Here is a 20410-nt window from a genome sequence, read left to right as displayed (position 1 = left end):
TTAAAAAGGGCGCTTGCGTCGGGAAGTAACGCTCTTCCCCTGAGGAGGCCTGGGCTAGGTCCAAATGCATGACAAGAACCTTTTTAAGACCTTAAGTAGCTTGATTTGACTAGAATGCATGAGTATCATGCACGGGTTAACTTGTCTATATCTATCTATCTATATATATATCTATATCTATATCTATATCTATATCTATATATATATATATATCACGTGATGCATTCAATCCAGTTATAGCAGGAGACTGAGTAGGGGGAAGCATTGCCTCTTATTGTCCTCAATCATCCAGAAAACAGAGCTCCTGTGTCCCGGCCACATGCATTTTGAACGGAGCACAGGTGGAATTGAGAATACGGTACCCCTACCAAGGTTTAGACTATAGTCCCCCACCGCCATCCCTTTATGAAGTACCGGACAGCATTGTGCGGTTGTTCCCGCTACTCCGACTAGTTTTTTTTAAATACTATATATAATTTTTTACCTGTTTGTAGTATGATCGGATGAGATTGAAAACAAAACCTCGATCCATCAGCGTCAAGAGATCGTTGAAGAAGAAAGCCAGGCTGCTGTTGAGGCGCTCGGCGAGGTCGGCATCCTGAGATGGAAAAGATGTCACAGACAAGACAAAGAGAACGTGAGGGGAGGAGGAATTCAGAATTACATACGGCGAAGAAAACAGATCATATACTGAGATGAGGGTCAAAATGAACAGGAATAAAAGCTTGTGCACACGGGGGTGAGTTAATTCAGTCTCCCTTCATTCTGATTAAATGGAAAGCATCGCCAACGTCTGTTGGGGAAGGGAGGAGGGAAAGTAGAGCATATTCTACATGCCCAAAAATGTAAAGAGCGGAGAGAGGGGATTAACAAACGCCCACGTGCACATACCCCAAGTGCGCTCTATCAAACCTTGAGATAGCGGCCGGTGATCTCAGTACAGACATTGCACACGAGTGCAGATATATCATCCACGAATCTCTCAGGAAAGCGCTGCTTACGGGGAGCGTCCAATCTCTCAGAGTTATGAAGATGCAGAGCCATGCTCTTTGTCTGAAAGAGGAAACCACACACAATTCATAATGGGGAAGGGGAAATAAATCTAATTGTAGGTTCAGCTCCAAATCTCTATCACACACACACACAAACACAAACACACACAGTAACCTTCTCAGAGCACATCCCTTCATCCTGCCAGTTATACTCACCATAAGCTGGAAGAAGAACCAGGCCTGGCTCAGAGCTGCTTCCCGCACAGGACTGCCGCTCACCACCCACTGCAAGGCCAGTTCCTCGTGTAACAGCTGCACAGAACAGAGACCAGTCACATCTTCCACCTTCCCACATACTACAGTGTACTGTACCCATGGAGTCCCCAATCTTATATATGTCACAGTGAGGAGCTAATCGCGTGTGACTAAGTGCACCTGAAATGTTATATATTATTTACTATATCCTGTCTGTGTCACCCTGTGGTGGGAGGGACAGACTCCATGTCACATAGCTCCCTCCTGTATGTGTCACCCTGTGGTGGGAGGGACAGACTCCATGTCACATAGCTCCCTCCTGTCTGTGTCACCCTGTGGTGGGAGAGACAGACTCCACGTCACATAGCTCCCTCCTGTCTGTGTCACCCTGTGGTGGGAGGGACAGACTCCATGTCACATAGCTCCCTCCTGTATGTGTCACCCTGTGGTGGGAGAGACAGACTCCACGTCACATAGCTCCCTCCTGTCTGTGTCACCCTATGGTGGGAAGGACAGGCTCCACGTCACATAGCTCCCTCCTGTATGTGTCACCCTGTGGTGGGAGGGACAGACTCCATGTCACATAGCTCCCTCCTGTCTGTGTCACCCTGTGGTGGGAGGGACAGACTCCATGTCACATAGCTCCCTCCTGTCTGTGTCACCCTGTGGTGGGAGGGACAGACTTCATATTACATAGCTCCCTCCTGTCTGTGTCACCCTGTGGTGGGAGGGACAGACTCCATGTCACATAGCTCCCTCCTGTCTGTGTCACCCTGTGGTGGGAGGGACAGACTCCATGTCACATAGCTCCCTCCTGTCTGTGTCACCCTGTGGTGGGAGGGACAGACTTCATATTACATAGCTCCCTCCTGTCTGTGTCACCCTGTTGTGGGAGGGACAGACTTCATATTACATAGCTCCCACCAGAAGCCTTAAAGCTCTCACTTGATGAAATTCAGGATTACATTTGAAAACTGACAGTCAGCGGCAATACGAAAAACATGCATAAATTAGAAATAATATTAATGTTAATACTGTACAGAAACTGGTTAATAAGCTGATGAGTATGTGAATGACATATATACATCCTCAAGCTTGGGAACAACAATTAACAGTAGTCAAAACGTCAATGATTTAATATACTGATCACTGATCACTGGGCAAGGTACCATCTCAGAGTTATTAAGTCAGTGGCTCTTCATGTTGTCCGGGGCCCTGGGATATCCATAGATCACCCCCAAAATCTGCCCTGTATCAGCCACATAAAATACCTTTTTGGCGGTGGGGCGAGGCTGGGCGGAGGACACCTCACTCTCCATGTAGCTGGATATGCGGTTTGGACTTCGCTCATTGCTCTATGCAGGCGTTACAGGATGGCAAGAGAAAGGGTATGGAAAGGTAACGGGAAAGAGAGAGAGCGGAGAGACATTGAGGGGTTAAAAAGACAGCGTTGTGTAAGGGAGAAAAGGAAAGATGACATGGATGAATGATAATCATGTTACATGCATACTGGTACTAAGGTACAATATCTACTGTAAATATTATGGAGGCGTTTTATGAAACGTGTTCCACATGTAATGGTCCAGAAAAAGCATTGCTACCCAAAGGAACCAATCAGACGTTTGCTTCCATTTTCAATACTGTGCTAGAAAACTATCAGCTAGAATCTGATTGGTTGCTGTAGGAAACACTTCCTTTACATGTAGAACAGTTTTCATAGAAGCCCCCCCAAGAGATTTTAACAATCAAAAAAAAATAAAAAAAAATAAAAAAAAAAAAGAAAAAAAAAGAAAAAAGAACACAACGACTTTTACATAAAATACGGTCACACGCATAATTACATTATTTGGAGGAACTGTGTAATGCGCTTATGGCGTACTTCTGTCAGCACGTGCCCATGCAGGGCCAGGCCTGAACGTGACTGAGGGGTCAGCTGGAAAGAACCCATCACCCACTATCTAGATAAAAATGAACCAACCACTGAAACCTAGCTAGACCGTGCAGCCACCATCACTGGTTGGAACTTTTGGTTCGGGTAAAACAAAAGAAGGTATCACCTGCCTGCCTCAGTCTAACACTGAATGTTTGACCTGGTTATCAAACGGCGCCGATCTCTGGGATTCTAGTTCTAATTGTCATGGATACTCCAGGGTAAGCTTCTGACAAAAAGTCTTGCTCCCTGTGCAGCTGAAAGGTGCATGTGCCCTCAGCTACAAGTAATATTTGTCTTTATATGTAGGATCCCGCTACTGCTATTCAGATTGTGCTATTTAGGAGTAATCGGAGTTGGTCAATATATGAATTTTGGGTACCGAGAGGTACTTCTGACCCAGCTTTTTTGAGAATTGTTGAATGCAACATATATTTGGCCAAAAACAGATAATAGAAGTCTATGTTGTCCCTCCAGCTCATATTACTGATGACCATGGAGAGGGTCCACAATCTGAGTTCTACCACGAGAGATGGGAGAGGTTATACTAAGATACAGAGGATTACAGAGCTACAGGTGAGATGGGTGCAGAGGACATGCAGAGAGAGGCTGGCACATGCATCACACGTATAATGGGAAGTGCCACCTGTCGGAGCTCAGTGTTGGAACTGGGCTGGTTCCGGCGTTGCACAGATTTTGGACCCCCAGGACAATAAGCAGAGTTCACCCAAGAGTGAGAGCGATCGATACCCTGCAAGAAAGACAATGCCCAGAAGAGTAGATTGGGTGAGAGGAGAGAAAATATACCATTAAACAGAATACCCAGGAGAAGGTGAAGAGGGTGGATGAAAAAAGGAAATATGCCCAGTAAAGAGAATGCCCAGGAAGAAGAAAAGGGAGGAAGACAACCGAGAACATTCCCTGTAAAAAGAATGCTGGAAAGAAAGAGAATGAATGCAGGGAAAAGGGTGAGAAGAGAAGACATCCCCAATAATGAGACTACCAGGAAGACAGATAATAGGTGAGAAGAGAAGACATCCCCAGTAATGAGACTACCAGGAAGACAGAGAGTAGGTGAGAAGAGAAGACATCCCCAGTAATGAGACTACCAGGAAGACAGAGAGTAGGTGAGAACAGAAGACATCTCCAGTAATGAGACTACCAGGAAGACAGAGAGTAAGTGAGAAGAGAAGACATCTCCAGTAATGAGACTACCAGGAAGAGAGATAGTAGGTGAGAAGAGAAGACATCCCCAGTAATGAGACTACCAGGAAGAGAGATAGTAGGTGAGAAGAGAAGACATTCCCAGTAATGAGACTACCAGGAAGACAGAGAGTAGGTGAGAACAGAAGACATCTCCAGTAATGAGACTACCAGGAAGACAGAGAGTAGGTGAGAAGAGAAGACATCCCCAGTAATGAGACTACCAGGAAGACAGAGAGTAGGTGAGAACAGAAGACATCTCCAGTAATGAGACTACCAGGAAGACAGAGAGGAGGTGAGAAGAGAAGACATCCCCAATATAGAGAATGATGGGAAGAAAAATAGTTTGGTAGAAGAGAGAGCATACCCAGTAAAGAAAATGCGAGAAGTTAAGAGAGCAGGTGAGGAAAGAAAACATACCCAGTATAGGAGAATACCAGGAAGACAGAGAGCAGGTGAGGAAAGAAAACATACCCAGTATAGGAGAATACCAGGAAGAAGTAGATAGCTGTTAAGAAGAGGAGACATACCCAGTGAAGAGAACATTGTTGAGGAGATAGCCAGCAAACAATATTCCAGGGAGAAGGAGAAAGGGGAGGCTGAGCAGAGAAGAATATGCTGGGAGGAGATGATAAAAAAAATACAGGTACAACAAATCAGGGACATAGGAGGGAATAAGGTCAAAATATTGGAGTATAGTTGGAGGGAACATAGAGGAAACGCATTATGAGAAATGGGAAATACATCCATTGACACAAGCCAGCTTTCAGGAATCTCCACAGCCTGAAGCTCATGTCCACATGTAAGATGGCCAACGTGTACCTTGCCTCCCATGATCTTCTGCACTTCCTCATCATCTGCGGAGCCTGGAGTGCTGGTCAGGTCAGGGTTGCTGTTACTAATACTCCTGCAGCGTGCCAGGTTAAGACTGTTGGGCCGTCCTGTGGCACGGGAAAGTGTGGCAGAGTGGACAGTGGCGGAGGACGAAGGATGGGCAAGAGCTGTGAAATCAGAAAGAAGAAGTGAAATGTGAAGGCCATTACCATACGGAGAGGAAGACAAAGAATCAGATGACTATAATAATACAGAATCTATTACACAACAAATAAACAGACCTTTCACCCTCCAGGTTTTAGTACAGGGAGTGTTGGATATTACAGTACATAATAAATACCACAAACTGATTTGTTTTCCCTCTTCAAGAGTTACCTAAAAGATTATTGCTCATGTGATGTGCTACACTCAGGGAAACAGGAACATGGGATATAGGCTGTGCGGCCTCCAGGAGGTAATTCTTCCATACCCCACCCAAGACATGATGAAGATAGCTAGGCAGCTTGAGCTTACGTCGGAGGTGGACCAAGGACCTTTTATTTTCATTCCACACACCCATGGTACCTTTCTTTATTCCTCTGTTCGCTGCCTTGGGCAGGAGGAGGAACAGATCTCTGATCTGTCCCTACCTGTAAACAGACTTCACTGAATAGCTGTGCACAATTTTAGAGGCGCCCTCTACCAAGGAAGGGGGACCTAGGCAATAAGTAAAGTACTGGAAGAGCTGAAGGAGGAACCCCCCCCCCCCCATTCTGGTATCACCCCTGGAACCATCAATGGATGGGCACAACAGCATGATCATCATCTCACCCTAAGCTTTCTTCCTGATGTCCCCTTCTTCATCCAAATGTTACAGTTGCAGTGATTGTGTCTGTGCATCCTGCCTTTCACCTTTGTGTCTGTGCATCCTGCCTTTCACCTCTCCGGGGCGCAAAACTCTTCCTCTGCTTTGGTTCTCGAACGATCTATTAGCTGAATGGCTGCGATCCTTTGAGTGTAGTGTGCAATGCCACGCACAGCTCCTTTTTGTGACAATACCTGGGGATGGTCTGTCTCTTCCCTGGCTTCTGGGAAAAACGTGAACAGGTCTTTGAGTGTGTGTGTATTTCAGTTCTTAGGAAGTATCCGGGGCAGGATACATTGTGTGTACTGCATACTTGCCAACTTTTTCTTGTTGGCTTCAGGGAGATCCCGGGAAAATGGACGTACGGGCACGGGCTTGGCCCTGCCCCCTAAATTTGGGCAATTGCAGCAGGGGGCGGGGCTAAGATCACGCGATATTTGCGTCATTAAGACCCTGAAGTCATGTTGTCTTACCTGTCAGTCTTTTATTACATCTAAGTCTCCATGAAAATGGCCACCTCCATAGGCATCAATACATGGACATAGGACACAATTTCTGAACTGTCATCATGCCACAGATGGCGAAGCCAACTACGTCTTGTACTGGCTCAGCATCAGGGAGAATGCCAGACTCTTCAGGGAGTGAGGGAGATCACCCCTATTTCAGGGAGTCTCCCTGACATTCAGGGAGAGTTGGCAAGTATGGTGTACTGTAGTGTTTGGTTGTCCTATTTCAGCATCATCGCCGAGGTCACTCACAGCACAAAACACAAGTCTTCCCCCTCTGACACACACAAGGTTATATAAGAACAGCAGATGCAGTCCACTATGGTTTTCCCTACTAACAAAGAGTTTGATTATATCATTGTGTTGGAATAAAAGTCTACATCTCTAAGTTTCTCCATTTTCAGATGATTTCCCACCAGTGGATCATCATCATCATTTATTTATATAGTACCAGCAGATTCCATAGCGCTTTACAATTGGAAACAAACAGTAATAAAACAATACTGGGTATTACATACATACAGAGAGGTAAGAGGGCCCTGCTCGCAAGCTTACAATCTATGGGACAATCTATGGATCCTTCCATTTCCAGGTTATCTATTAACACTGTCAAGCCAGTTTCTGACGCTGCCACAGTAAAGCACCATAATCCACGCCCAAAGGGAAGTGTTCTATACATCTTTTCCGCGGAGTCACCTCCGCACCGTTGTCATAGTCCGGATTATGAGCCCACTCTTGCTCCAGCTGACGGAGGGTTCCTTGGTTGGTAGCACCTACTCTGTGCTGGCTATGGAGGCAAGTCTCTATATTTGCAAAGTTGGTCAGGGAGTTGTTCATTTTACCACTTGAGCAACTGTCAAGGTATTCGCTGGGCCTTGTAGCTGAAAATCTGGCCGGTGGACCCCACTTTAAAAGCTCTCCCCTGAAGGCATTTCCCCCTGGGCATAAGTTCAATAAAACAGAAAGACAGGAGAGGAGGATGTTTGGTAGTTCGAGACAATACTCCAGGATGAATGCGGACAAGTCTTCCTCCCCTTGGCTAAGTCCATCCCGTTTCAGTGGCAGACACTCTATCAGGAGGTAACGTGGGTGCACACATGGCTCAGAAGGTGATCTCCCAGCTGCACAGCATCAAATTTGACTTTCTACTCCAAAAAAAATAAAAAATATTCTCAGTTAATTTTCACTGAAGCCTGGAGTCTTTTTCAATCTATCCCAAACTCTAGAGCACAGTTTCCCAGCTCCAGTACTTGAGAACCAGTGGGATCATTAATTACCCAGCCTAATAGAGAACTCACCTGTGCAAGATTAAAGACATCCTCAAAACACAACCTGTTGGGGGTTCTAGAAGACTAGAGTTGAAATACACCTATAGAGGCCCCAATACCTGGTGGTGGGTCCAGTACCACCAATGGAACGTCTTAAGGAGGTATCACTTGAACTTCTGTGTGAGCCCCAATAACAATGGATCAGTAGGTTAATGTACTGGACCTTAAATTACGCATTAGCAATGACTGTTCATTTGAGGGAATGCTGTTTTTCTGATTCAGTCAACAAAACAATGCTTAGGGCAAGCAAAGCAGAGTCCAACCCTCCCAGAGCCACCTTCTTCATGCACCTTGAAGTTCACTCAAGACTGAGCTTTCACGTCAGGCCACAGTCTGTTATTTTCCTGTCATTTCTCACTTCAGGACGTTCCTTCAGGGTGTGGTTCACGTGGTCCCTTCCCTACTGTTCTCCGGTGTAACCCTAAGACATGTAACTAATCCTTGGTGTGCCACAAGATAGTCTATTTGAAACATTATCACATATTCCTATGGATCTGCTGAAGTCAATGGTCGCCTTCTTCATGGCCATAAATGCAGCCATACAGGGATCCAGGGTGGCAACCTTGTCTGTCAAGGTGCTGTGGCCAGTGGTGTCTGGTTGGCGTTGCTTCTTGTAGTTCACACCCAGTTAGTTCTTGAAGGCGGCTTTTGGGTCTTCAGCCGTTTCTACGTTCCCCATTGTAACACATGAGAACAGGAAAACGAATTGATAAATTATTTTGTCGTATAAGTCATTGGGGAACACAGGGCTTTCCTCCTTTGGTTGCTTATGATACTTTCATCTGCTTGCTCCATAACTGTGGATCTTCTCCATCTAAGCCTGCTTTCAGACAATTAGCTAGTGGATTTAACGTTCAGTAAATCCAGTTTACATGACATATTACTGTTTTGCAATACAGTCTTTCAGCCTGCAGGTGGCAGTGTTGCAATTTCAGTTTATTTAAACATTTGTTTGATGCCTTTTAGGTGCACATGTGTTCTGAATCAGATAATTTTTTTCATTTGCCTTATTCTTAACCTCGCAAATTTGAAGCACAAAAGCTCATTGGTGACATCACACATTAACGCGAGAGCGTCTGATTTTACGGAAATCCGCATGGATACGCGAGCCATAATGTCAACCCCTGTGAGGGTGGAAAAAGTTCTCTCTTTCCAAAGGGAGGCGCTCAGCAAGTGTTATGCTACATACAGATTAGGTTTGCACTGAAGTTGGAAAAAACACAACAATTAGCTCTGTGGGACAGGACTATTTAGCTGGTGGGGGTGGAGATGTGCACTCAGTGAGGCATTCCTAATTTTACAGGCTGCACACAGCAATTTTCTCCCCCCGCAAAATGACCAGATTCTTCCGCTGGTTGCATGTGGTGTAAATCAGGCCTCCTCCTATACCAGTGTTGGCTAACCTGTGACACTCCAGGTGTTGTGAAACTACAAGTCCCAGCATACCCTTCCAGCAATAAGCTGCTATATATTGGCAAAGCATGCTGGGACTTGTAGTTTCACAACACCTGGAGTGTCACAGGCTAGCCAACACTGTCCTATACCTATAATGGGAGGCTCTTTGGACAGACAGTCTCAATGTCCCCTCACTCAGAAATGAGGATAAACAGAGCAGTATTTTAGTAAAATATCATAAAACTTGAATTTAATTAAGGGGACGGCCCTAAAGTGAAAATAGTTTGGACTTCTATTTAAATTGTTTTCAGCATATGATTTTCCTGGAGCGTCCGCAAACTAACGTAGGCTTCTCCCAATCTACCGGGCTCTTTACAAAGACCTGATAATTGGCGTTCCCACTGACAAACACAAGAGCACTTGCACATATAACCGCTGGGCAGCTCTGGGATTTTGAGCTTTGTAATTGAGCCCCATTATCTTACTTGCATGCTAATTATGGTTGAGCTCACATTTTTCCCCTAAATAAAACGTTAAGAAAAGAAGTCCTAGGGGGTATATTTACTAAACTGTGGGATTGAAAAAGTGGAGATGTTGCCTGTAAGCAACCAATCAGATTCTAGCTGTCATTTTGTAGAATGTACTAAATAAATGATAGCAAGAATCTGATTGGTTGCTATAGGCAACATCTAAACTCCACTCACACTGCCATGGTGGTACCCTTGTTTAATAAGTCAGATCTGCCCACCAATACATGTATTGTAAGGAAATAACTATTATACACTTTAATTTTTGGTTTCTTACTAGAAAAATTCTATATAAAACAAAGGATTTTTTTTTTTAATAAATGTCGGCCTTTAATTATTTAATTGAAGTGTAACATGTTCTTCACATACAGAAATGTGACTTGAGGGTTTATATAATTTTAGCCAACACCTAGAAGTGATACTTACAGCTGTGCAGCTGGGACGGCATATCGCTGGGCAGGTGGAAGGCGTAGTGCAGATACGATGCCAGTAGACCATTCCTGCCATGTTGATCCTGAGATCCTTCCAGGGTCCGGTGAACTTGGCTTACCAACAGAGCAACTACCTCGAAGGCTGCCCGGCCCAAGTTGACTGTAAATACAGGGGAACAGCAACAACCACAGAGCAAATTTAGGTCATGTAGAGAGAGTGACTGACATGGAAGGAACAGGCAGGAGACACGAGAACGATGGGGGGGAAGAGGGGTGGTAACAAAACAGAGTACAGATAAGTAGAACAAGAGAAAAAATGAAGACTAGGAACATAAGTAGATGTCTCCTAGAAGACGGAAAGAGATAGTTTGGCCGGTACTAACCAATCTGTCCCCCGATAACCGGAGGCCTGACGATGAGTAGGATCAGCTTGTCCAGGAGCTGGTGACAGAAGCAGACCGCGGGTCCCAAAGCGGCCAGACGCAGGTTCCCCATACTACTTTTTAGCTCTGACTCCACGTTACTTTCTGTGATGATGACATCCTTTAGTCGGAAGGGAAAACTCTGCTCCTCCAGCACCTGCACCAGAGTGAAGAACTTGTCCAGGTTGGGGTCCTACAGAGAGAGAGAGAGAACCGCGATCATTCTAAACTAGAAGCCTGGATGGAGGAAGAAGACGACCACATGACAGCACGAGATCAGGGAAACATAGGATTCCAGCTTCTTGTGTCTCAGAAGAGACAATTATCACAACCATTATTAATCTAGATTTGTAAAACACAAGAATATTGTGCACTGCAAGAGCCCAGTCTGTACGAGCTATCAAATGTCTCAATGTGAAAGTTGTACTCTGTAACAAGGTCCTTCTGCATCTCACCAAGAACACCATTACCAAAGCTCAGATTCCCGATGTCCTTGTCAGGGGTCCTGGAATCAATGTGCCCTGCGTTTAAACAGGGTCACATCCACCTCAATTAGCTACAAAGTAGACCGCTAAGTCTAACTGATATCTGCCATCAATTAGATTGTCCACTATGTCCCAGTAATATCCTGCATATCAGATACAAGGTTCACTATGGCCAAGTAATATCCTGCATATCCGATACAAGGTCCACTATGTCCCCCAGTGCATCAGTAAGTTCCATGATACCAGTTACAAGGCCCCCAGTGCGTCAGTAAGTTCCCCGCTACCAGTTACAAGGCCCCCAGTGCGTAAGTAAGTTCCCGGCTACCAGTTACAAGGCCCCCAGTGCGTCAGTAAGTTCCCGGCTACCAGTTACAAGGCCCCCAGTGCGTCAGTAAGGTCCCCGATACCAGTTACAAGGCCCCCAGTGCGTCAGTAAGTTCCCTGATACCAGCTACAAGGCCCCCAGTGCGTCAGTAAGTTCCCGGCTACCAGTTACAAGGCCCCCAGTGCGTCAGTAAGTTCCCTGATACCAGCTACAAGGCCCCCAGTGCACTTCTTATGAGTCATATCAGCGAGTACCGGACCTGTGTGTGCACAGACGAAGCAGCCACCAGATCCACCATGAAGACCGGTTTGTGATTATCCACCCACTTCATCCCCGGGAGCTGGACCTGGAAGGAAGCAGAGGAAATTAACTTATACAGAAGCATAAAAGAATAGAATTCACTCACAGTCGTCTGATACCATGGCAACGAAAGTGCAATTAAATCAAGACGAGATGATCAGACATGATCAGAGTTCATGCATTCCACTGACGGACATAGTCTGGCCGTTAAGGCAAAAATAGAATCCTTTCCATTCCAGATAAAGCCTTTATAACAATCAATAAATGGTGAATAGACCAATCAACACCATCGACCATCCAGTATTTGCAAAGATTTTTATAACATCTTTCCATTTCAACCAGAATGTTCAAGAACAATTTATTTATTTATAGCTAAAACACAACAAAAGCTCATACTGGTACCTGTGACTATGTTGGCAGCAAAGCAGCAGATTCTATTTTACAGACTACACTGCTCTGAAAAGCTACAGAATATAATAACAATAATAATAATAATAATAATAATAATAATAATAATAATAATATTTTTCTCCCACATATTCTGATTTCATTAATTTAACCAATAAGATATTTTGACCATTTTGCCATCAGTATACTCACATCAGGGGTCAGTACAGAGTAGCTGGGCGGCGGTTTCTCCACAGATACAGGGAGAGAGAAGGAGCCAGTTCGCAGTCTGCCATGTTGCATCAACGGAATCCACTGTAAGAGAGAAATATAAGCCTCGGTGTTGGGTTACATTTTTTTAAGGGTAGGACTCAAGGGAGGTCTAAACAGTGAAGTGAAATAGCAATTGCTGGTCATTTCAAGATGTGGGGTGAGCTGAAAAGTTTTGGCTTTCTTAACCACAGGAGGCCAAGATTCCGCAACCACAGGAGGCCGCCAAGATTCCGCAACCACAGGAGGCCGCCAAGATTCCGCAACCACAGGAGGCCGCCAAGATTCCGCAACCACAGGAGGCCGCCAAGATTCTGGATCAATTGCTGGATTCCACTCTGTCACTATGTGACTTTAACATTTATCTTTTGTGTAACTTGGGTTATAAACTAATGTTCTTAAGGACATTACCCACAAGGAATTACAGCTACAATTATAATCGAGATAGCAGTTGTGATACATGAGGGCTTCTTGAAGAACAACCTCTGTCAAGTTATACAACATGGTTATGGTGCATATATTATTATTTATATAGCGCCACCAAATTATACAGTGCTAAAACAATATCTAGTTAAAGGCCACACTCACTGTATATCCCGCAGGAGTCTCCAAGGTGGAAGCCTGGTTCTGCCGGCAGCTCACGTGGTAGAAGGTGAAGAGTAAGTGATGGTTTTCTGTCATATTTCCTGGAATTTTCATTTTATATTCTTCATAGAACTCTGGAGATCTGAGAGAGAATCGAGACAGAAGATCATTACACACAAAAATAAACCAGACAGTAAGGAATGAGAGAAAAGAGAGAGATAGGCCTGATTATAGCAGTGTGAAGCTAAAGGAATTTAGAAGTCAGCTGACTTGCACCCCTTACTGTTAGTTTAAGGCTTCTCCCCTGGGTCATTCACCCTTCACAAGATGGTACAAGCAGTCTCCAGCACTCATTTGAACGATGGACCTCTGCTGGAGACTGTGTAGTAGCACCAAGGAGAAGAGGAACCCAACTTGAGGACCAAAACAAAGCCATTTCCAGATTGTATGCCCACTTCCATCAAATGTCTACTATTTTAGGCTAGTGTGTAGGACCACTAGGCCTCCAGTAGTCTCCACTACAAATGAGGACGGCAGCACTATTCAGGAGAGATCCTGGCTCCCTGGCCCCGGTACTAGTTCTGGGATAAGAGTGGGACAGGGGGTTCCAGCAGTATGATAAGTAATAAGGCTCGTATGTCACTGATGGATTGGGCCAAGCACGTGTGTATAATACAGGTTATATAAATGGTTACAACAAGATAGTGACTTGGTGACACAACTGGACTTACTTATTATGATACACGACAGCTGTACAACTCTCACTGAAGAACTCGCTGCAGCTGGATTTGCCAAATATCACCTGCATACAAGGACACAGGATCTCACGGTTACACACACATACATATATATATATATACACATATATATATACACATATATATATATACGGTTCACCAAAACCTCAATCACCAATTCTTGACTCCTCCCCATTCAGTCGGTGACTAAACACCAACGCTCCCCCCCTACTCTCACCGGTAAGGCTTGGTTGGGGTCCTCTCCAGCCATGAACTGAATCTTTACAGCGATGTTTCTCATTGAACCCTGGCGGCTGCTGAAGTTAAGGCCTCGTGGATAAACATACAGAAGGTTCCTGTGGGGAGAGAGAGAGGTAAGTAGACACTTTTCACTACACAGGAGCATCCATTAAACTGTAGGGGTCAAATACACTCTGGAAATCCCAATAATTCAAAAGAGCAACTCAACGCTACACCAAAAAGCCAGCTTAAAACGAGTGTCTGTTCTGATCCACCTATCCTATAGATAATAGGATGTAGTTGGAGTATAATCCCGCTGGCCACATCTAACAGCCTCAAAAAGGACCGAAATGAAGGTATACATTACCTTAATAATAACTATATGTTTATTTGCTCTATTATTAAGAGAAAAGTATTAACATCTTATTTAGAAGAAACTAGCAATATTATACTGTATATACGTGTGTGTATGTGTGTGGCCAGCCCAGAGCCATAGACTCGAACATACTACCGGCAATGTCTGCTCAGGAGGCGTGGCCTGTTGTCTGGGGGCGGGGCCCACAACTAGAAAGTAGGGAACTTTGTCTTTATATATATATATATATATATATATATATATATATATATATATATATATATATATATATATATATATATATTTATATTTATTATTTCCTGTGGTCTCAGTATGCAACTAAGCATTAGCAGGCATTATCGTCCTTTGGAAATAAGCATTGCTGCTGCAATCATAGATTAGGATGAGATGACAGGATAGGAAAGACAAATATTTACTTGCTATTTTTAAAGGCTCCGATGCAAATGTACGTTGGGCTGATAAATCCATTTCACAAGTGTTTTAGAAATGGCAGCTTATTTTATACAGGGATGGGCCCTGCACAGATTGCCTAATGGTACTTGTAGGTCTGGCAGCACCAGAGGCTATTCCCAGCGCTGGCCGCTGACCCTCAGCATAAAGTGGGATCACCTGCACCAGCCAATGGGAAGAAAGCAGACAGCTTTCCCTCTGTACAACCTCAGGGCAAGGTCACCCGTGTTTACCTGGCAGAGTCAGCAGACGACAGGGACAGATGACTGAGCTAATGTAATAGTCTGACCTGTTTCATTATAGAAATGAAACCAAGAAAGAGTGACGGAGAGGACAACAAACTGATAGAACGGAAGAACAGAAAATGTACATAATAGGGCAAAGAATAACATTACTGATAAAGTAACAAAAAAGACACTATGTCCACAAAGTACAATATCTATAATAATGCACGTAGATATATGAATGAGACAGTCTCCCTCCCTCTCTTGCAGCACCTGTTGTAATTTCCAATCCATCTTACACAACCCAGCCCCTCCTCACACACACCCACTGCCCGTGTCCCTTTATCCGGGATACCTGCTCTATCAGAATCCTCACTCTGTCAGAAATCGATATCCAGAGCAATGCTTGTCCTGCTCCTCCTGGCACTGCCACTCTGCCTGGGAGATGAGCAGACGAAGCCAGCCCTGCAGGAAGAGGTGGACGTGCTGGTGTATGGGACGCTGCAACTGGGGCAGGCGATGAGAGACACTTACAGCTCCACCGCTAAGAAACTGCACAGGATTGTGGGTAAGCAAGGCCAGCAAGAGCAGACCATTGGGAGGCTGCAGGAGAAGATTTCAAAGGCAAGACAAGAGAGGAGGCGGCTCTATAAGGAGGTCGGGAGGCTCCAGGTAAATTAACATATTTTACACTCATTAAAATGAGGGTACTCCCTCTGCTGGGGTAGGTGTGCAATATGATGTCAGTAGATGTAGAAGGCTCTGCGGGCTTTTGCTATCTATGGAGAGTGACTCAACAGGGCCATAGACATTAAAAGCATATATAACAAACAGCACAATGGAGGTAAAAAAGTGAACACCACTGATTTTAAGGGATTACAAATGGCTGGGTGACATGGTACCTGGGACCCCAAATGGCTGGGTGACATGGTACCTGGGACCCCAAATGGCTGGGTGACATGGTACCTGGGACCCCAAATGGCTGGGTGGCATGGTACCTGGGACCCCAATTGAAGTAGTGCCTAACAAAAAGTATAGGATATCTGACAATCAAAGCACCTCAAAACAGAGGATGGAGAACTTAGGGTATAGATGGGTCATGGTAAGAAATGTAATAATAATTGTAAAGAACAGTGCAAGCAGTGAGGTGGGTCTGAGTAATAATGTATTTATTTGTCTCTCCAGTCTATAAAGCATTCTCTTTATTCTGCCTGGGATCTGTTGCTGCCACCCCGTCTCATTTAGGAAAGTTATTATAATTAATATAATGTTCTGCTCCTCTCCACCTCCCTGGCAGAGAGAAGACCATGAGAGGAGGACTACCTCCAACAGGATAGAGGGAGATCTGCAGGAGATCCGGAGGGGGTATGTGGAGCTTCAGAGAAGGATTCATGATCTGGAGAAAGGAGTGCAAGTACAGGAAGGAATTATCCCTGGTCTGAAGGTAAGAGTGTGATCTTTATTCCCCCATTTTGAGCCAACTCTAGATTCATCCAGGCACTCTAGGATTAGGGGGCAAGGGAAGACCGATAACTAATTCAGGGGTATCTATTTACGCTTGTGTCAGAAAAAAAACAGATATATAAACAAGGACATAAAACATTACTTATTTATGTTGAGGGGTCCTAATGGTGCAAGTGTATTAAGCAGAGATGGAAAAACTACAGACTATTCATTTGCAACACTAGGTGAGGTTCATCAAGTATGCTGCACTTTGGCCAGTGGGGGGCGCTCTTCTCTATCATTATAATGTTTTAGTTATAAAGTTTTTACACAGCACTGTACATTGTTTCATGTTATTTGTTTGTGCCATGATGCCTTTAGAGAATAAAGATGGCCCCCATGGGAGCGCTGCAGCTATACTCAGTACGAGAGTTCTTCAGTATCTTCCCAATACAGGGAAAATACAATTCAGATATACCATATATGGGAGCATTGTGGGTAAATAATACATGAACAATACTGGTATAACTATTTGTGGGGACACAGATCAAAATGAGGGATTTATTTAGAGTAGGCGCCCCAATGCTGCCTTACAGTTATGCCCTTACACTTTATAAATAAGATATAATTTGCCTTTAAAGGACCACAAAACAATATGCACATGTAACACAAGGTGATGGAACACAAGAGATCTGTGTTATGGAGGGCAAATAACAAATATCTACTGATAAACACAGGACAGGGCTGCTTTAAAGACCCACCATATAACATCGCAAAACATGAGGGGGTTCTGTATCCCGAAATTAGAGGACCGTGGTTTTTAAATTTAGGTATACGTGAGATATGATCAAAGTGGCTCTCCAGGTGTTGTGAAACTACAAGTCCCAGCATGCTCTGGAAGCTGATAACTGGCAAGACATGCGCTTACGTGTAGTTTCACAACACCTGGAGAACCACAGGTTGGCCAGGCCTAGTTTAGATTAGTATTTTCACTACTCACACACAAAACTCCTCCTTTTGAAACACAGGACCCGTTGTCTTCCTAAGACAAGAGGGGGCTGAGATTGAAACACTTTTAGGACCTCTCCTCCACAGGTTTCAGTACTAGGAGGCCTACTCCTGGTGGTCTCAGGAAAAGTGACAGCAATGTTATTTAAATACAGGATCGAGTTGACCAGCATGGCCTAATACTCCAAGTGCTCAATCAGGAACACATGCGGCAGGAGAAGCAAATGACAAAGCAGAAGGAACAACTGATATATATCCTGAAACGCGTAAGTTCCATTCCTGCATAATGTCTATAGAGCTGAACTTATCAGGCAGACGTGACATCTACGAGACCAGGGCAGCGGAACACCTGCCAACTACATTTATTCTATCACCCGCTCCATTCATTGAGAGCAAACGCTCTTCATCTTGTTTATAACAACGCCTCTATGAAAGCGGCCAAAACTACTTAACATATATTAAACTTTTACGACTAATCCCATCTATCCCATTTCCACTTTGCTCAACAGGCTTCTGCTATTGGTCGGAGGTGAGGGCTGATTATCATCCCAGAAGGACATTTTCTCCTTGAACAGGACATAAACAGACTAAAGTCACGGATCTAATGAGCTTCCTGGAGAACAACGTGAAGGGAGCTGTAGAGTAAACCACGCTGCCTTGGATATCAGAGCCCGGCTGTCATCCTTTAAACGTTTATCCCACCAAACTATACTAGTACATTTCCAACGGCTAATAATGAACAATGTCAGCTAAACATAGCACAGAACTATCGTTATTAACTCTACAATCCCCCTCTCCCCCCCCCCCCCAAGCACGATGTACATATAAAAGTGTATTTATGTGGTAACAGACACTGTACACACTATCTTTGCACTATTAGAATGCTGCGGCATATGACTCTGTCCTCTCATTTGTTTGTGTTTTATGTATATTGTAAAATTCACGTGATTGTTAAACTGTCCTGTACCGGTATCTCTAACTCAGCGCGGTGTTGTGAGAGACGCTGCACCTTACACAATCAATAAGAATAATTAAACCGATCCTCTGAGGTGTGTAGACCCATTGTACGACAGTTAGCGTGCGGGAGAGTGCAGACACAAGAAACAGTTGGATACTAAAGGTGTAAACTCCGTCCCCTGGTTTAGCCACAAGGTTTTGGAGCATGCACTAGAACGCCAGACCAGGGATATTCGGCTCACGATCCTTTGTCCTAGATGGCAGCGTAAATTCAGTAAGATATTAGTAAATACCAAGCAAAGTGGCAATTATCTTAAAGCACAAGTGTCATTGCGAGTCATTAAGTTATGAGGAAAGGTTAGCCAGTTTACTTTAGAAAAGAGGCGTCTAAGGGGAGATATGATTACTATGTACAAATACATTAAGGGTCAATACAGAGAACTTTCATGGGAACTCTTTACCCCAAGGACTATACACAGGACACGCAGTCACCCCCTAAGGTTAGAGGAGAGGAAATTCACAACCAGCAAAGGAAGGGGTTCTTTACAGTAAGAGCAGTCAAGATATGGAATTCATTGCCAGGGAAGGTTGTGATGGCAGATTTAATAGATATGTTTAAGAAAGGGTTAGACAAATTTTTAGCGGAAAGGTGTATCCAGGGATACGACCGTTAATTTAAAATGAAGGATAGTGGTGGATAAGGGGTAAAAATAGGACTGCAATATTGGGTCTGGGGGGATTTTCACAAATGAAACAGATGGGCGGTTGCTTACTCTGGATTAATTTCAAATATAAGTGCAGGATCGCAGGAGATCCAAAATAGGTTGAACTTGATGGACTGGTGTCTTTTTTCAACCTCATCAACTATGTTACTATGTTACAAGTAGAAATGGTTAAGGTATAAGTAGAAGCTGTATAAACAGAGGCCCGTGCACAGCGGTATATGAAAAGATTTGAAGGCTCTAGGGAGAAGAGCCAGTTGTTTATATTCAACATTGGTAGAGTGTAAATGTTTAACGTTATTGATATATGTTTATGTATAACGTAAATTTCATCACTAGACCCACAAATCTTCCTCTGCCGCCAGCACTACACACGTCCAATTGACTGGAAGTTTGACTTTGCTGCTAACCAGCATTAGTGGCTATTCTCCGTCAAGGTCTTTACCACATGCGTAGCTACAAAGCCTCAGCGATGAGGGCAGCGTCTGACCTGTAAGATGTGTAGGGAGAAAACACCTCCCGCGGGGGGAACTCCAGGATCTCCTTGGTGGGACGTACGCGGGGATCAGGGTACGGCTTGACATGGCGCAGCTCCGGAGACAGGCAAAACTGGGGGGTCTCGGGAGCTGGAGAGACGTCAATTTTCAGCTGAGCTATGGAGGAACAATGCGTAGATTTTGTAACTATGCTTTATTATTATGATACATATTTTAATTTTAAACTAAAGAAATTTTTATAGCGCTGTGAAATTGAAGGTTGAAAAGAAAAAAAAAAAAAAAAATCACAGTAAAATCAATGAAAGTTATAAGAGAGGGTACATGTTGCCAACCCCCTGTACAGGATATGAGCTGTGTGTTTGAGGAGTAACATTAAGCCTGAAATAAAATTGGTCCCTGATGAGTATACGTATGGCATAATACCTGCAGGAACAAGACATTTGGGTGTAGATTTACGAATGTTAAAAAAAAAAAAAAAAAAATTTAAAATGATGTTGCCCACAGCAACCAGTCAGATCCTAGTGATCATTTCCTAGAAGGTACTAAGTAAAAGATAGCTAGAATCTGATTGGTTGCTATGGGCAACACAGTCACTACTCCTTTTGTATAATCTACCCCATAACATCTAGGTGAGCAACGTAAGTAGAACAATGGAGGTCATGTACGAAGCACACAACAGCTGCTGCGTGGTGCCTATACAGTTCTATGGGGTGGCAAAAACAAATTCCTTCCCCCTA

General features: G+C 44.1%; 2 protein-coding genes across 11 annotated transcripts in view; one reads left to right on the top strand and one right to left on the bottom strand.

The window, feature by feature from the left end:
- DOCK6 (dedicator of cytokinesis 6) overlaps nt 1-20410 on the bottom strand; it is a 79827-nt gene that overhangs the window by 26770 nt on the left and 32647 nt on the right. For 6 of the 10 annotated variants that reach the window (XM_075206735.1, XM_075206737.1, XM_075206736.1 and 3 more), the window contains exons 14-27: nt 19667-19829; nt 13995-14112; nt 13751-13821; nt 13023-13161; nt 12378-12479; nt 11737-11823; nt 10629-10860; nt 10241-10405; nt 5203-5381; nt 3824-3928; nt 2519-2602; nt 1209-1304; nt 913-1053; nt 485-598 (exon numbers count right to left, since the gene is read on the bottom strand). In XM_075206735.1, the coding sequence (XP_075062836.1) occupies nt 485-598; nt 913-1053; nt 1209-1304; nt 2519-2602; nt 3824-3928; nt 5203-5381; nt 10241-10405; nt 10629-10860; nt 11737-11823; nt 12378-12479; nt 13023-13161; nt 13751-13821; nt 13995-14112; nt 19667-19829 (1796 nt within the window). The remainder of the gene's footprint in view (nt 1-484; nt 599-912; nt 1054-1208; nt 1305-2518; nt 2603-3823; nt 3929-5202; nt 5382-10240; nt 10406-10628; nt 10861-11736; nt 11824-12377; nt 12480-13022; nt 13162-13750; nt 13822-13994; nt 14113-19666; nt 19830-20410) is intronic. The other 4 variants (XM_075206741.1, XM_075206742.1, XM_075206743.1 and 1 more) reach the window with 2 other exon arrangements.
- ANGPTL8 (angiopoietin like 8) lies at nt 15408-18407 on the top strand. Its single transcript, XM_075206753.1, has 4 exons — nt 15408-15718; nt 16344-16490; nt 17653-17763; nt 18007-18407. Exons 1-4 carry the CDS (start codon nt 15449-15451, stop codon nt 18028-18030), a joined length of 552 nt encoding a protein of 183 aa, XP_075062854.1. The 5' UTR covers nt 15408-15448; the 3' UTR covers nt 18031-18407.

This window comes from Mixophyes fleayi, chromosome 4 (genome assembly GCF_038048845.1).
Source record: "Mixophyes fleayi isolate aMixFle1 chromosome 4, aMixFle1.hap1, whole genome shotgun sequence".
Classification (NCBI taxonomy): Eukaryota; Metazoa; Chordata; class Amphibia; order Anura; family Limnodynastidae; genus Mixophyes; species Mixophyes fleayi.
Note: the sequence above shows the minus strand (reverse complement) of the source record. Positions and strands in the feature narration are given on the sequence as shown.

Bases quoted from the DNA above. Each gene is read 5' to 3' on its own strand.
- ANGPTL8 (XM_075206753.1), top strand. From the start codon at position 15,449: ATGCTTGTCCTGCTCCTCCTGGCACTGCCACTCTGCCTGGGAGATGAG. The intron at 15,719-16,343 runs GTAAATTAACAT...CCTCCCTGGCAG, and splicing joins AGGAGGTCGGGAGGCTCCAG to AGAGAAGACCATGAGAGGAG. The intron at 16,491-17,652 runs GTAAGAGTGTGA...ATTTAAATACAG, and splicing joins GAATTATCCCTGGTCTGAAG to GATCGAGTTGACCAGCATGG.